Genomic DNA, 17,500 nt, shown 5'->3' on the forward strand with positions numbered 1-17,500 from the left:
TTTATTTTTGCTAGTATCCATGATGGACCTCAGTGTGTTTAGGGACACAAGTGACACTGTCTATACGTCCTTTTTTTTAAAATGATGCTGTACAGCATGATGGTGAACCTTCAGCATTTCCTTATTGCAACAGAAAAGATTCGCCATTCTACAGGCATGTACAGTTATATCAGGGGTCCAAACTTTTCACATCTGGTGTAAGATGCAAAAGAACCCAGTCTAATAATGATGATAATAATAATAATAATAATAATAATAATAATAATAAAGTCTAATAACTGATTATGGCTCAGTACGTTCCTCTAGTACACTGACATGAAGCCGGTGCTGCTTCAGTGAACCACCAAACCACGCCCCCACCCCTCCCCCAATAGAAGTGGATTAATTTCTATACAATTTACAACAGATCTCAAACTCGTAAAAACCTCAAGACGACATGAGATGGAAATCCTATTTCTTCATTATAATAACGTGACATTTCAGAGTGCATCATGGGGGTACAGCTAGACTATGATTTTATCTACCGGGACTAGATCGGATGTACCTGTGTGTGCTGACGTCGTAAAAATCAGACGGCAGTAAGAGGCAGGCGTTTAATCGTTGCATGTCGATGCACAGCAATGTTGTCTTTTCAGTGTTTAATATCGGGCTCAGTATGACCGGAGACAGAGCTATCCAGATAAAACTGCTCCGTTTCGTTTCAGCTGCGTTCAGACATCAGCGGTGATGGAAAAGCAGAGAATTGTTCTAGAACAGACATTGGCAAAGGTGCTATATGGTCAGCAAAGTGCTATTTGTACGATGCTTTATTGTCAAACCATCCTGGACTGATTTAAGTGAGGAACAACGTCGTGTAGCAGTGTGAGATAACCGACACAATCGAAAACAGTTCTCAGTGCAACCTGACTAATAGACCCGAGTGGAATGTGTGTACACAATATTGAGTGTATAACGAAGAATACATTTGACATTATATTCTAGATGGATCACTTGTTTTTTTTTTCTGTTTTTTTTTTTTTTTAATTATCTCTTCAGTATGATCTCCTGATACAGATGTGAGGTGGAAATGTTGGTATGCCTCACTCCCACGGCCACAAGGTGGCACAACATGCCAACCTTTACTTCTTCAGGACAGGTCTAGTGCTTGATTTCCAGGATGGAGGGATTGTGGTCCAGTATAGCCAGGATGATCTTATCCATGTATTGCCGGAGGCGGAAGTTGATTTCCTCTTGTTCTTTCAGAGCCTCGACCAGCTGCAGGACAGAGCAACGTATTAGTACAAACACGCGTCTAGGAATACAGCCGCGTATGCACACCGCAAAGGTCATCCGGAAAAGTATACACATCTCATTAGTGTTCTAACGAGTGTGATTCTAAGTGTTGAAACCTATAGTGGAGAGCAAGAATTTAATATTTATTTATTTATTTGCACTTTATTTAGCCAGGAAGATCCCATTGAGATATCACAATCTCTTCTTCCAGGGAGACCTGGGATAATACAAACCTTTCATTACAAATGATAGTGTCAGCAATAACTTGAGTGAAAAGTCCAATCATTGGATATGACTATATTTATATATCGTTTAAACGTATAATTTAAAAATATTAAAAATGGGTATGGTACAGCTGCGTTTACATATGCCTTGCAGAATATGCAAAATATCTCCTGGGAAACAGGTAAATATCTTATGTAGCTTCCGAAGGGCGGTACTAAATGAAAAAAATAAAATCTTACAACAAAATAACAATTTACACCGATCGTCCTGTTCAAAAGTTTACACCCCCCTGGATCTTAATGCAACGTGTTACCTTGTTGAGCATCAGTGAATGTTTGCACCTTTTGTAATAGTCGTGTACGAGTCCCTCTGTTGTCCTCAGTGTGAAAAGATGGATCTTAATCATATAGTCACTGATGGAAAGGGGTCAAATATGCAGAAGATGCTGGAAAAGTAAAGAATGTGCAGGACCTGGAGGATTTTTCTGAAGAACAGTGGGCTGTTTAACTGCTCAGGACAAACAAGGGACTCATGAACAACTATCACAAAACATAAACACAGTCACTGATCATCCAGGTAACGACACTCAGTATTAATAATCAAGCGTATGTCAACTTTTAAACTGGTTCGTTTGTGTAAATTCAGTTATTATTGTGTCTTGTGGACTATATTAGATTATATTAACATCTGTTAAGTGAAATACCTGATTCAGGGCAGAATTAAATAAATAAACAACATGAAATTCGTACAATCCATTTTTAAAAAAAGAATTATTATTATTAACATCAGACTTTTGGACCCCACTGTATGTCTCAGTAGTGCTGTGAGACACCTTCTGCTGATCTGGATGGTCCCATGTCCGATGTATGCTGTAAATATTTCCACTTGCTTCGGTGAATCATCGCACCAGGACACTTCAGGATAGATTTGTACCCGAGAACTTCTGCTGTAATTAAGGACTGCCTTGTGGAATTGAACTGACTGTTCCCGCTAGAAGTCCGCCCATTTTAAGAAGCAATTGTATTTCGTTAACGTTCTAACTAGAACGTCAGCCATTTCAAAACATGTTAGAACACATTAATGAGGCTTCTTGATCATCGTTATTTTGATCTCAACTTTTTCTATTTTTTCTAACAGAGCTCTGAGGCCCGGGTGGTGATCTACTCTTTGGTCTCCTTCCAGTGTTGATCATCTCCCTCAGAGAGGGGATCCACTTCTGTAGATTGGAGTACTAACAGTAGAACAGCTTGTATACTGCCAGTTCTCACTAGACCTATTTTCAGAGAGGTACTGTAACTGCTAGGTCATTGTCAGCTTGGACGAGTCTTCTAAACACGACTGGACACATCACAGAGGTTCTCACCAGGAACGAGCAAGGAGGATGACTAGTGAATTCATTCATTTATTTTTTTATACAATAATACTAAATATGATATCTTTATCCTAACCTATTCATTTTACGTTCTGACATAGTATCTGTGTGTCCCAAACCACTGGCACGCGAGAGTGTCGTCTCACCTCGTCTCTGGAAGCGTTGTCAATCTCGGTGGCGAGACTCTGAGCTTTAGTGTGGCAAGCAAAGAGGTTTTTAGCCTCGTACAGACTGAGACTGAGAATCTGCCCATTCAGATCGTCGTTCTGGTCCCGCAGTTTATGGTTTTCCTGTCGGGGATGGGAGCAGAATCCTTTTTTTTTAAAATTCAAGGTGTGGGGTGATGGTAAAATTTCATGCTAGAGGTTATGCATCATAATTAGATTCTTCTGTAGATTCTGGATACAATAGAGTTACGATAGCGAAGAGGTTTTCTACCTGTCGCAGGCGTTTGACTTCATGCTCCAGCTCGATCTCGCGTGTTCTAGCACTGAATTCAGACAAGCAGTTTCTACCACGCCCAGGTTTCTCCGTTTCTAACTTAAACACCTGCAGATGCTCCAGCTCCCGACGCAGGTCCTCGATCAACTACACACACACACACACATATATATATATATACATATACAAGGAGAAATGATGCATGCAGAAAAACAGAGGAGCTAACATCTGATGTAAGTCATTAAGAGACCAGAAGAACTGTTAGGAGGGTATACATGTCATGAGATTTTTCACCTCGCGTGAACAGGCAGCATGTTTACTGGTGTATGTTAGACGCTAGTAGATGTTTTAGACACGTGTGTAACTGCCGTGGCCTGGTAGGACTCAGAAGGACTCATGTATTATGTTTCTTTTCTTTTTTTTATGTGTATATATATAATTATTAAATATATTAAATGTGCCAACGATTCCAATTTTCATCATCATGTGTTTATCTGTTTATCGTTACATTTAATGTTGTCTTCCATCTCCTTACAGTACTCCTTAATATGTTTAACACGTTTAACAAACCGAGATTTTTTTTTTATAATCCGCTTATAACCACGTATACAAGTCCCTGTGAACGAGTTGTTACTGTTGTAACGTATGATAATGTAATAGAACAAATGCATTAATATAAACCTGTGATTTGCCAGCTGGAACTACTGCCTGAGCTATACTGTTACAGAAATTATCCAACACCTTCTGACCAATCAGAGCGGAGAATTTTACAACACTCTGGGCTAAACAAACTTTAAAGAGTACGTCAGAGATACACATATACAGCTTTTCCTCTTACAGGGATTACAACGTTTCGTTTATTAACGAACGACGCGTGACGCTTTATAAGTCTTCAGGACAGAGGAGTTTGCGTTAGGGAAGGACTGTACACTGTATAGCTAGTATAACGTAAGTGATATATCAACGATTGTACACGTTAAACAACGGCACGTTTTTATTTGTTTATTATTAGGCCTAGATCATGTGACGTGTTCACCATGCAAGTGCCTGTGAATGAGCTGGTATAGGATGCAGTAACGTATTAGAACGAATGGATTAATATAAAGCTATCATTTAGGTTTCCGGTTGTAAATATTGAGGTCTGTGCTGCTGTGGAAAAATGAATCGACACGTTGTGATTCAAGAATTCAACCATCCTGTGGTATACGTGAAAGAAGAATTACTAGACGATGACGTCCTAACTCTCAGTGAAAACGAATCTCCGGTCGCTCTGTTACATTGTGGCATTGGCGTTCTAAACCCAGGCTTACTGTCTGAATGGAAACGATGACATCACAAGAGTTTGGCGTTCAGATAAACACTTATAAGGATTTCTCACACGGCTAGTTGTAGTTGGATCACGGAGATTAGTTCAGGACTAGAATGTGAGAAGCGATGTAATTAAACGGCAGGGTCTCACTTCCTGCATGGCCTCTCGTTCTTTCTGAAATTCATGTCTGTTCTGCCACAGTTTGTCCATCATCTTCCGATACAGATCCATCTCATCCTTTAGACGCAGGCTCGTGTCTTCTAGTTTATCCGTCATGCGCTGCTTCTCCTGCAACACGAATGACGAAGAAGAAGTAGTTAGTGATCGTGCCGATTCCTGCTATTTACCAGAAGCTGGTCATTTATGTTCACAGTGATAACGAGGACAGTGATGACATCATTCACCTGGTCCAGTTTCTCGGTCTGAGACTTTAATCGGCAAACGTTCACCTTCATCTCAGAGTTCTCCTCCTCGAGCTGCTGTACTCTGCGGAAGTTTTGTATTGAAAAAAAATTGCGTAACCTTTTCATTTGAACACCGCTTCAATATAAAACAATATAATATAATATAATTAAACTGATTATATTGCAATAAACCACATGATTAGTGACATTTAATCTGCTCTCGGTAGTATGTTTTAACATTACTGTGGCTTCCTCTAGTATGCCTGCGGGAACAGCACTCCTTTCATTGAAAATGACTTTTCGACTAATGCAAAAAATAATAAAATATAAAAGCGCACAGCATCTGCTAGAGAACAATGAACTAGTCGACTACTCTTGAAACCAGTCTTTAAAACCACAAATCAATGGTTTCAGTCTTGTCTCTGTCTCAGCCTACAAAGACTTGAACTACTGCGTCGACACCACCATAACATCATTTCCATAAACAAGTAACAAAATGTAAATGCATGTAGACTTTTACACCCATCGGCCATAACATTAAAACAACCTGTCTAATGTTGTGTAGGTCCCCATTGTGCTACCAAAACAGCTCTGACCCATCAAGGTATGGACTGCACAAGACCTCTGAAGGTGTGCTGTGGTATCTTGCGCCAAGATGTTAGTAGCAAATCCTTTAAGTCCTGTAAGTTGTGAGGTGAGGCCACCAACGATCGGACTGGTTTGTCCAGATTGACAACTGGAGAATTTGTAGGCCAGGTCAACACCTTGAACTCTTTGTTATGTTCCTCAAACCATTCCTGAACAATTTTTGCAGTGTGGCCCAGCGCATTATAATGCTGAAAGAGGTTGAAGGGTGCAGTAATATTTGCGTAGGTGGTATGTGTCAGAGTAACATCCACATCAATTCCAAGACACAAGGTTTCAAAGCAGAACTTTGCCCAGAGCATCACACTGCCTTCTTTCCATAGTGCATCATTATGCCAACCGGTATCCTTCCTTGGACAACTTTTGGTAGGAACGAACCACTGCATACTGTACACTCCACAAGACCTGCCGTTTTGGAGATGCTCTGACCCAGTCTTCTAGCCATCACAATTTGGCCCTTTGTCAAACTCGCTCAGATTCTTACACCTGGCTATTTTCCCTGCTTCCAACACATCAACTTGAAGAACTGACTGTTCACTTGCTGCCTAATAGTGTACTTTATTGAAATAAGACATGAAGAGACAGCCCAGTCAGACTGCTGTGATGATTAACATCCCTGTTTTTATAGTTTTGATTCCTCAAACATGAACACCTTTGTTCAATGTGGGGATAACATTAAAAAGCCAAACAGGGGCAATGAGACCATTTCTAACACGCTAGGTCATCACGTATACAGCCAGACAGATACGTGAGCTCTGACAGTGCATGTGAAAACGTGTGGGTGTGTACGTGTGTACATGTGTATGTACCTATTAGAGAGGAGCTCTATTTGGTTGCTCTTGTCTTTCTCCATCTTGCTGTAATTCTCTCGGTGTCTCTTCAGCTCCTCCTCCAAACTTTGCTCAGCTCGTGCCTCCTGGTCCTTAATCTGCTCCTCCAGCTCATGTACTCTGCATACACACACACACACACACACACACACACACACACACACACACTATATTGCATGTTTCTGCAGGTTTTTTGCGTTTAAACTGTTTAAATGTTTGTTCTTAGGTTCGTATGACTACTTTGGAGACCACTGTTGCTAGGCAACTGGGCAATATAGCTGCTAACTAGCTTATATTTTATCCAGACAATGGAAGATATAATGGCAGACTGAGAGGGAACTGTCTTGAATATCAACATTTCCCACAGATCTGTCGTTAAATGACTAAGAAACGATTCTCAGATGGCGTCAGTTCCTCTGTAATGACAGAAATCCTTCTGTTATACCCTGTCTGGCCAAAAATAAATAAATAAATAAATCGCACACTCTAAAATTGCATTGCACCACCTTCAGCTTTGATTACTGCACGCATTTGTCACTGCATTGTTTCGAAGACCTTGTGCAACGTGACAACGTTTATTTCCATCCAGAGTTGCATTCATTTTTGGCCGAGATTTTGTAACGAGTCGAAACACTCCGTAAAGTCTTCTCCAGCACATCCCAGACTTTCAGTGGGGTTATGGTATTCATGTGTGAAAATGATTCCTCATGCTCCATGAACAACTCTTTCACAATTTTAGCCTGATGAATCCTGGAATATACCTGTGCCGTCAGGGAAGAAAAAAAAATCCATTGATGGGTACATTCAGGTACTTCATTTGATTGCCGCATAATGTTGCTGAGTCTAGAACTGACCATCTGAAGCAACCCCAGATCATAACACTAACCTCCAGAGGCTTGTACAGTAACGATAATGAGTCTTTATTGATCACAGTGAAATTTGTTTCTTCGCATATCCCAGGAAATTGGGGTCAGAGTGCAGGGTCAGCCATGATACAGTGCCCCTAGAGCAGAGAGGGTTAAGGGCTTTTCTCAAGGACCTAAGAGCGGCAGTTTGGCAGTGCTGGGGCTGGAACCCCCGACCTTCTGATCATCCGATCAGTAACTCAGTAACCCACAGCCTTAACCGCTAAACCACCACTGCCCCCAGGCACAATGCATGATGGGTGCATCACTTCATTTGCTTCCCTTCTTGCTGTGGCTCAGGTGGTAGAGCGGGTTGTCCACTAATCGTAGGGTTGGCGGTTCGATTCCCGGCCCACGTGACTCCACATACCGAAGTGTCCCTGGGCAAGACACTGAACCCCAAGTTGCTCTCGATGGCAAGTTAGCGCCTTGCATGGCAGCTCTGCTACCATTGGTGTGTGAGTGTGTGTGTGTGTATGAATGAGACACAGTGTAAAGCACTTTGGATAAAAGCACTATATAAGTACAGACCATTAAATCTGGACTCATCAGACCACATGACCTTTTTCCATTGCCATCTTCTAGCCTCACACTGATTAGGCCACACAGCTGTTTACTCCCAACTTACTCCTGTAAGTTCTCATCGCCTTGTGCATGTGGAAATGCTCTTGCTTTCACTATTAAACAGCCTTGTGTTCCAATGTCGATTTTTTTCTACGATGTGACTTCACAGAGCGTTTTCCGATCACAATCACTCAAGATTTTGAGCGTTCATTTTTCCGACCACATTTCTTCCTCAAAGTTGACAGTTCACCTTCCAGGTGTTCGCCTTCCAGGTGTTCATAATGCGTTGGACTTTTCTTAACCCAATTCCAGGAATTTCTGCAATCTCCCTAGTCGTTTTCTTTGCTTGATGCAGGCCAATGACTTGCCCTTTCTGAAACACAGTAACATCTTTACCACGAACACAGGATACACCTTCATTAAGAAATGAGAAGCTGCACACTGCATTAGTTAGTGTTAAAACAATTGTTGCCAACAGAAACATATTAATCACTGCAATAAGGATCCCAATCATAGGCCAGGAAGTGTACTTAGGAGTATACTGAAGACATACGATATGATAGAAGACAATTTTTATATTCTATGCCCATGATATATGGTGAGGTGTCTACCTGTGAACCAGCTGTGTGTTATCCTGTTTCAGTTTGGATTTCAGGTCTCCATTTGCAAGGCTGTCATTCTCCAGCTCTGTCACCTTCTTCTCCAGGTAACTCACCTGAGGTAACACACACACACACACAGGTTTGTCTTACTTTAGTTATGAGGAGCTTGCATTCACATCACTCTTAATGCAGGTAATTAACGCTATGACACATCTCAATCTAAACCTAGCCTTAATCTAAAGGGAACCCTTGGCCTCTTTTATTTAATTTCTTTATTTATGAGCGCAGAGAACTGTGCGATACGGAGAAGCGGAAAAGAACACACTAGTTGCATCCTCGAAACCCATTAGATATAATATAGACGGCAATTATCAGATGTATTCAAAATGGGACAGCCTTCAATGCCGTAGTGGCTGAGAGACGCAGTCTAGACCTTGTTATGCACCAACTGATTGTCTGTGTGTACAGCGATGAAGTTCTGTGTACCTTCTCAGTGATGTCAGTGTCACAGGAGTCGATGCTGTCGCGGAATAAATCCTCAGTGCTGCCATGACTGCTGCTGAAATTACTGTGATGGAAAAGCTGTCTGTGAGAGAGACAGACCGCCACAAAGAGAGAGAGAAAGAAAGATTATGGTGATTATGGAATTTAATAATAATTGTTTAGCTGCCTCCTTTGGCATTGTGCCTTGTATATTTATTAGAGATGCACCGATACTAAATTTCTCAGCCGATACCGATAACCGATTATTCAGAGTGATATTGGCCAATAATGATAACCGATAGTTCTGCTTTTTCTGCCTTCTTTTAAATTAATAATAATTAATTCCACAATTCTGAAAGAAATGCAAATAAAAACTTCATTCTCTCCATACCAACAAGTTGTTTCACAGTAACTGGTCTCATAAACAAAAAACACATTACTCTAATTAACATTAACACATGAACTAAATTCTGAAGATTAAAGTAAGATTTCTTAACTTATTGAATGTTATTAATTCATATTAACATTGACTGAATTCTAAAAAATCCTCCTGTTAGTCTCACATTCACTCTCCACAAACACAAGCATTTCTACTTCATCATTACATTAAACCGGTAATATATAGGCCTAATACAAACCTTTTTTATATATTAACATTAACTGGATGTGAAATATAGTACACTACAAATATATTTTTCTGTGAAATATATACTTTTATTTTCTCAACTCGTCTTCATTTCAATCTTTAATCTTTAATCTGTACCGGCCCTTTAATTCAGCTCAAGCAGCACGGCAAAAAATAAGTTTTAGACTCCCCGCCGAAACTCCCGCTTCACTGCTGCAGCGTCCGGTGTAAAATTTTGTCAGTGCAGAGATTAAAGAGATTACAACCTGCAGTTTTGTCGTCATTCCACACAAGAGACATCATCTTTACACACAGCACGAAATCGATGTGTTTTCCCGCCCTCTTTTGATTGACAGGATATAATCGGCCCTGATCGTCGGATGTTTTTAAACCCGCTAGCGTGAAAAATTGCCTATATCGGCCGATACACATCGGTGCATCTCTAATTTAAATCCTATACATAAAATATTGCATTCTTACCGTCCAAAAGCTGTGCTGGAGATCTTCCTGTTTGGACTGAAAAGCAACGAGAGCAGTTAGTGACAGCAGCGTACGTGTGCTAGCGTTCGGATAAACCATTTAGCGTTCCAGTAATAAGGAAACACCGGTTTAGTGTATGATCAGTGATAAAATAAATACTCACCTGTTGGCTTTGAGGTTCTTGAGTCGAGCCTCAAGGTCGTTGAGCAAGTTCACTTTCTTACAGCATTGGGAGCAATAAACATCCAGCAGCTCACTGTTGTAAAAGTGTCTGATTTTCTGAGGGGTATGCCCAGCACTACATATACAAAAGAAAAGTAAATCTGTCAGAAGAGTGTAACTCTCATCGAATAGTCATCTAATAATCAAGTAATAGAAAGACCAGGGGACGTTGAGAGCAGTGACTCAAGACTCAGTAATGGACCACCATGATTGATGGACTCAAACACTCAGATACTCAATCAATATTATGACTAATCAGCCCATTGGTTATGGGCTGCTTTCAGCTTCAGCATTCAGCTTACAGTTTTTAAACAGGATGGCATTAAATTCCGGAATGTATAACACTCTGGCTTGGTTTAAAGACATGTGAGGATGGCGGTTATAACAAAATCAATATCTGCCAGCTGTATTCAGCTATTATCTCGAACATTATTTTCCACATAACTACAATGTGTTGACTTTCACAGAACAGGTTATGAAATGGTAGTAGTAACAGTAACAGTGAAGAAACTAAGGTAGAGTGCCGTGCGAAAGTATTCTTGATAATGATATGGCGGGGGGGGGGGGGGGGGGGGGGGTTGGAATACTTTCGTAATGGCACTCTACCTTAGTTTCTTCATTGTTAGTGTTACTACTACCATTTCATAACCTGTTCTGTGAATACTTTCACAAGGCACTATAATACTAGCAATCCATGATGCATGATACATAAAACATCACAGTCAAATATTTACCTTTAGGCTTATGTACGAACATTTTTGATGAGAAATGAAGCAACATAGCTGTCAGAATTTTACATCAAAAAAAGTTTAGCATTCACATGAGCTACACTATGCATTTGTATTGTATAAAAGCAAAGAAATTCACAAGGAAATATCTTCTTTTTTTATTTATTTATTTATTTTTATTAAATCAACAATGGACGCTGTTACAAAGCAGCTTTACAGAAATATATCGATTCTGAATATAAATTTTTCATTTGTACGCCAGAGGCGATGGTGGCAAGGAAAACTCTCTGAGATGAAACCTTGAGAGGAACCAGACACAAAAGGGACCACATCCTCCCTCATCTGGATGACACCAGATAGTGCGATTATAAATCATTTCTCTTCTATAACTGCATACTATATAGTCGAAAGGTGCAACTGTGTAAACGGAAACTTTATGAGCTTATGACCAACTTATGCGTAGGAGAATCGGGAGTCGTTTCTGAAGTCGTTATAGTTATAACTTAAAGTCAGTGTATCAAACTGAAGTTATTAACTGTTCGATGATGGTGGTCCGAGGAAGAACATCCACAGCCATCTTTATGGTTTCAATGTGGTACCATCCACAGTAATCTCACTGATATTTAGGCTGTTCATGTGGGGCCATCTTCAGCAGCAGCTCAATGGATCAGGATGGATCGGGCAGGTCTGGAGAGCAGAAACGATCTGTTCCTGACCAGACAGGAAGGTTGCCGTTTGTGCTTCGTGCCCAAGGAGAACACGAAACTCCATTTACACTTACATTTCGATTCACGGCACTTAGCAGACGCCCGTATCCAGACATTCTTTATAGTCTCCATCAAAAAGATGTCTTCATACAAGGGCAAATAGGTCAGGGTCTAAAAATATCATTAAGCCATCATAAAATCCTATGAGATGGCAGAGTACAGTAATGCAAACGGAATACGCTCCCACGTTCCAGAACGACAACTGTAGGGCACGTGTGGCCAAATCCGAGTGACTCGTTGGATGAGTCACACACAGATTTGGCTGTATGTATCCTGCAGTTGTCCGGGTGGAGCGTAGGAGTGTCATTTTTGTGTTCTGCTAATCTTAAGAGTTTGCCAGCAACCGACCTTCCACTTTTATTTGTTACTTTTGTTACATTTGTTCAGATGCTCAACCAATAGACGTTGCACAATAAAGCGGCTGCTTATGTTCAACTTTAGGTAGGTAGGTGTTCTAGACCCTACATAGTGCACTATAGAGCACTACTGAATATTCAGGCACGGAAATAAGTCAGCTTAAGAAACTGTTAGCTACTTACTAGATGCCGAATCGACTATGCAACTAGTACGTTCACTAGTCACTGATGAGTTCAAATCCCACCACTGCCACGCTGCCACTGCTGGGCCCTTGTTCAAGGCCCTTAACCCTTCAACTACTGTTATATAAATGAGATGGAACCGTACATGATGGAAAAACCCCAGAGATGCTGCTGTGGATATGACATTTAAGAATGTATGGCTGTTTAAGACATACTGAGATACCAGCTAACACAAGCAAGCTTACAGAAAGAAAGTGCGTTACTGACTGCATGGAGGCATGGGGAGAGTTTAACACAGAATTCGTCTGTTTTTATATTATTACTCACATCGACTTCTTAGCTTTTAATGAATAAGGCCTGAAAAGACGCAGTCCTGACAAGAGCGTGTGAGATAAGATTCAGTAACCTGGAAGGCAGCGAGGAGCCTAGATCCGAAAATCCATTAGTCCGTGTGTCGTCATCAGCACAGGGGCTACTAGGAATAAAATCGACATCTTCTCCTTCCCCGTAATCTTCAAACTGCTCCTCGGCTGAAATGACAGACGCCGCGGCCGACGAGACAAGTTGATGTGAACTGCAGAGAAAAAGATTTATTTTACTGGAGGATTTGAATTTTATTTATCTGCCACCATCACCATTTTGCCTCCTGATATAGTCACCTGTTTCCAGGAAGAAACAGTCCGCCAAGGGCTTCCTCTTTGTCGTCATGGCGAACGTCAGAGGACTCGGACCCCCCGCTGCTGTCCATTTCAGAGTCAAGGGGGTACAACAGGCAGGGTAGCGTAACGGCACTCTCATCACCGATCTGTATACACACAGTACACACAACACAAAGTCAGCACTGATTAATAGACTATCAGTAAGTTTACACGGACAACAATATTCTGATATTAACCCGATTAAGACGATACTCTGATTAACAAACTAGCATGTAAACAGTGATTATTGATGACCTTAATCCGACTAAAGTCATACTCGAAGTAAACACTAATTGAATTAAGACGTGTGGAGTACTCCTGTTTTAGTCGCATTATGGAAGTGCATTACAGACATGTACACACCTTAATCACAGTATTAACATCGTGTGGGAGTTTTCACCGCATTTTGTGACAGGACACGTACACACACGGCAGCGCTCAACCGTTTTACGGCAAACAAGAGAGCACGGCTGCGTCCCAAACCGCGTACTTACCTGCTATATAGTAGGAGAAATACATGTATACATGGTAAGTATGCGGTTTGGGACGCAGCCCACGGCTTCAAGCAGTCGTCTATTTGCACATATAGCATGACAAATAATTAACCACACTTGAAGCTTTCGTAAAATTAAAAATAAAAACACCCAAAACTGTATACGGTACCATAACGAAGACCAACTGTATGTCGATACGTGAAATTCTGGAGGGAATGTCGGACGGCGCGACGTGGGGACGTAATGACGTGTGCCGTTGATCGATCTATGTTCTATAACATATAAAACCTGAACATGAAAGGAATAATCTAAAAGCGACTCATGTAAACACCTTAATCACAATATCGTCTTATTCAGAATAAGCTCAATACTTAGATTACTGCTGTCCATGTAAACGTAGTCAATGACTACGCTGTCCGATGTCCCTCCAGAATTTCACGTCTACAGTTTGGGGTGTTTTTATAAAAAATGTTTACGAACGCTCCAAATGCGGTTAATTATTTGTCATGTTGTACATGCAAATAGACAACTGCTTGAAACTATGGGCTGCGTCCCAAATCGCATACTTACCGTCTATATAGTAGCCGAGATGCATGTATTTCTCCTACTACAGGCCTATAGTAGGCAAGTATGTGGTTTGGGACGCAGCCGTGCTCTCCTGTTTGCCGTAAAACGGTTGAGCACAGCCGTGTGTGTCCTGTCCGTACGTGTCCTGTCGCAAAACGCGGTGAAAACTCCCACACAATGTTAATCGTGTAATTAAGGTGTGTACATGTCTGTAACACCCGTCGATAATGCGACTAAAACAGGAACACTCCACACGTCTTAATTCGATTTGTGCTCACTTAGAGTATGACCTTATTCGGATTAAGGTAATTAAAAAGTGCTGTTTACATGGTAGTTTCTTAATCAGAGTATTGTCTTAATCCGTTAATAGTGGATTTTTGTTGTTCATGTAAAACACAACGTTGTTTGAAATGACGTATTACTTAAACTAAACCCCACCTATAAGCAAATAGTAAATAGAGCCAGTACTATGTATTACTCTTACGCAGCAAGAAAACGAGAGAGCACAATATAGCTGTAGTGTTTTTATTTAAAGACCGTGGTTTATATTGATCGGAGTTTAAATGTAACCTTTAAAGGTACACCAAGCCTTAACAAAAGCTAAACAGCGTTTTGCTTTGTTTGGCTATGTCAGTTACTGACTAATAAATTGCAAAGCATATAATCATCACCACATATAGAGACAGTTCGCTTTAACTGCTTAACGATCCATAAGTGCAACACACCGCCTGAATAAACTGAAATATGTTTGCATGGTAAATGTTGAAGGTAACCAGGTAAACAAGTTAGCGCTAACTGATAACCATTAACAACAACTAAAAAGCTTATTGGTCTGCTAGTTTTTGTATTTATTTATTTATTTATTTATTTAAATCTGTCATTGATAGCAGTTAATACATTTACTATTCATATCCATTTCATTTTGAACTAGCCACGACTTTCTACAGAATGGAAAATTAGCTTTTAATGCTAGCTGTCCACTTAAAGTCCTATTCTCTTAAAGCCTTATAGACTTTTTTTTTTTTTTTGCTGCTTCTGACTTGAACCACCGAAAGTGAACACCTTTTGAAATCCTCAAACGTTAAGCAGTCTGAACTAAACCCGAAGTTTAATTGTAGTCTCGTAATGACGACTACAATGTGATACTGACTAAATAAATACACTCCTCGATGGCTGTTTTGACAGCAGGGCAAATATGATGGATTTACATTCATGTACTTGTGAAGGAAATGTGAATATCAGTGTGGGGCAGGCGAGTGATTGAACATCGTTTTTCATTCATGAAATATTCGACATCTTGCGTAACTGCTTTATCCTTCGTGTCTCAAAAGCACATAAAGCCTTTTCTGAAATCTGATTTTACTCTGATTTGAAACCACAGACAAAATGTGGCTCGAATCTAATTGGAAAAAGGACAGCGTTTGGTATTTCGTCAAGCTTTTGCCATGCTGATTTCAAAAAATCTTTCCTGTCCAAATCAGATTTGACCAAAAAAAACAAACAAAAAAAAAACTGTTTGCTGTCTGGATATCAGCCTATGTGTTATCTTCTTTAGTGCTCTCAGCCAATCAGAACACACTGTACTGGAGTAATATTAATGAAGATTGATGCTCTCTCTCTTTCTCTCACATACACATATTGTCATGCTCATCTGAATATCTGTTCAAATATCTATACATAAACACTTACACCACACAAATGACCGATGTTAGCTAGTACATTCTATACTAAGGACACTGCTCTGTGTGTGTTTTGAGGAGTACTTTATATATATATATATATATATATATATATATATATATATATATATATATATATATATATATATATATATAAATATATATATATATATATTATATATATATATATATATATATATATATATATATATATATATATATATATATATATATATATAAGCAAATAACATGCAGGACCTGGAGGATTTTTCTGAAGAACAGTGGGCAGTTTAACTGCTCAGGACAAACAAGGGACTCATGAACAACTATCACAAAACATAAACACAGTCACTGATCATCCAGGTAACGACACTCAGTATTAATAATCAAGCGTATGTAAACTTTTGAACTGGATCATTTGTGTAAATTCAGTTATTATTGGACAGGACAGAACTAAATAAATAAACAACATGTAATTCTTATGATCCCTCTTTTTATTATTTTTTAATTATTAACATTTTGCAGATTCTGCAAGGCGTACGTAAATTTATGAGCACAACTGTATATTTTTATATCTCTCTTCAATCTGCCTAGATACACCATCATCTCTTCTCTCTCTCTCTCTCTCTCTCGGAGATATTTATAGCAGGCTTCATTAGATCTGTGAGTTATGGCTGGCTGTTACTGTTCACACCCAACTAGGTCTCTACTGCGCACACATCCACACACTGCTATAAATCATGCAGACTTTCACTAGACGGAGGACAAAGCCAGCACTGGGTCATTTTTTTTTTTTTTAAAGAAAAACGATAAAGGATTTCTGGGCCCGTGTCTACCTCACCAGTGTACGTTACACATCTTTACATGTAGCATTGTGTAGTACTTAGCATGACTTAACATCTTCTGGATCCCTACCTTTTACAACCTAAAATGTGCGACATCTAGTCCTCCGTGCTAATCAAGCCGTGTAGCAGTGTGTGCGTGGACGCTAGCTAGCTAGCTATTCATTCCCTCCAGGATTTCGCGAACTCCACAATATTTGGAGTAGCTTGCAATTTTTCAAAATGACCAAAGATTTTCCGTGGATTTGAGTCAAGACGAGTCATGCAACGTCATGCGTCGAATATAAGTACTATAAGCGCTAAAAGGTCTCGTTTACCAACAACCATCACCGCGAAACATAATTTTGTGCAATTGCAATTTCGCCAAATCAAGTAGTTTTCTGAAAAAACAAAACAAAATGAACAACAACAAAAAAGTAGCGCCGCAACAATCGCAAACTACATTCAGAGAAATCCTGTATGGACTGGGTATTAAATAAACTGCTGTTACACTAAGAAGCTAAACATGATCTGCATAGTGTAGATAGCTAGCTCAGGTCAGGACTCTTCAATCTCTATAAAAATGATATTAGCTAACTACAAATCTACCTAGCCTAGCCTGCATTTAGCTATTTATATTTAGCTAATAATGACAGCTCCTCAGAATAACAGTATAACCATAGCCAGCGAATTTTATTTAATACATAACACCTTTCCTTTATTTACGTGTATAACCATAAATGGACAGCCAGCCCTTACTAGCTTTAGCAAACAACCTTCTTCCACACAAGGGTTAGCGCACTGTGCGATTTGAGATGGTTTTAGGAA

General features: G+C 39.9%; 1 protein-coding gene and 1 long non-coding RNA gene across 3 annotated transcripts in view; one reads left to right on the forward strand and one right to left on the reverse strand.

The window, feature by feature from the left end:
• Positions 1-17,500, forward strand: part of LOC128635341 (uncharacterized) — a 69,132-nt gene that overhangs the window by 17,611 nt on the left and 34,021 nt on the right. The window lies entirely within an intron of this gene.
• The window catches only part of rab11fip4a (RAB11 family interacting protein 4 (class II) a), a 49,572-nt gene that overhangs the window by 17 nt on the left and 32,055 nt on the right, over positions 1-17,500 (reverse strand). For both annotated transcript variants that reach the window (XM_017484290.3, XM_017484298.3), the window contains 12 exons: positions 13,073-13,218; positions 12,820-12,987; positions 10,321-10,455; positions 10,158-10,193; positions 9,056-9,155; positions 8,579-8,682; positions 6,478-6,618; positions 5,024-5,105; positions 4,770-4,907; positions 3,308-3,457; positions 3,016-3,159; positions 1-1,254 (listed from right to left, as the gene is read on the reverse strand). The exon at positions 1-1,254 is cut by the window's left edge and continues 17 nt beyond it. In XM_017484290.3, coding sequence (XP_017339779.1) covers positions 1,138-1,254; positions 3,016-3,159; positions 3,308-3,457; positions 4,770-4,907; positions 5,024-5,105; positions 6,478-6,618; positions 8,579-8,682; positions 9,056-9,155; positions 10,158-10,193; positions 10,321-10,455; positions 12,820-12,987; positions 13,073-13,218 — 1,461 coding nt within the window. In that variant the 3' untranslated portion in view covers positions 1-1,137. The remainder of the gene's footprint in view (positions 1,255-3,015; positions 3,160-3,307; positions 3,458-4,769; positions 4,908-5,023; positions 5,106-6,477; positions 6,619-8,578; positions 8,683-9,055; positions 9,156-10,157; positions 10,194-10,320; positions 10,456-12,819; positions 12,988-13,072; positions 13,219-17,500) is intronic.

Source organism: Ictalurus punctatus, chromosome 2, assembly GCF_001660625.3.
Source record: "Ictalurus punctatus breed USDA103 chromosome 2, Coco_2.0, whole genome shotgun sequence".
Lineage (NCBI taxonomy): Eukaryota > Metazoa > Chordata > Actinopteri > Siluriformes > Ictaluridae > Ictalurus > Ictalurus punctatus.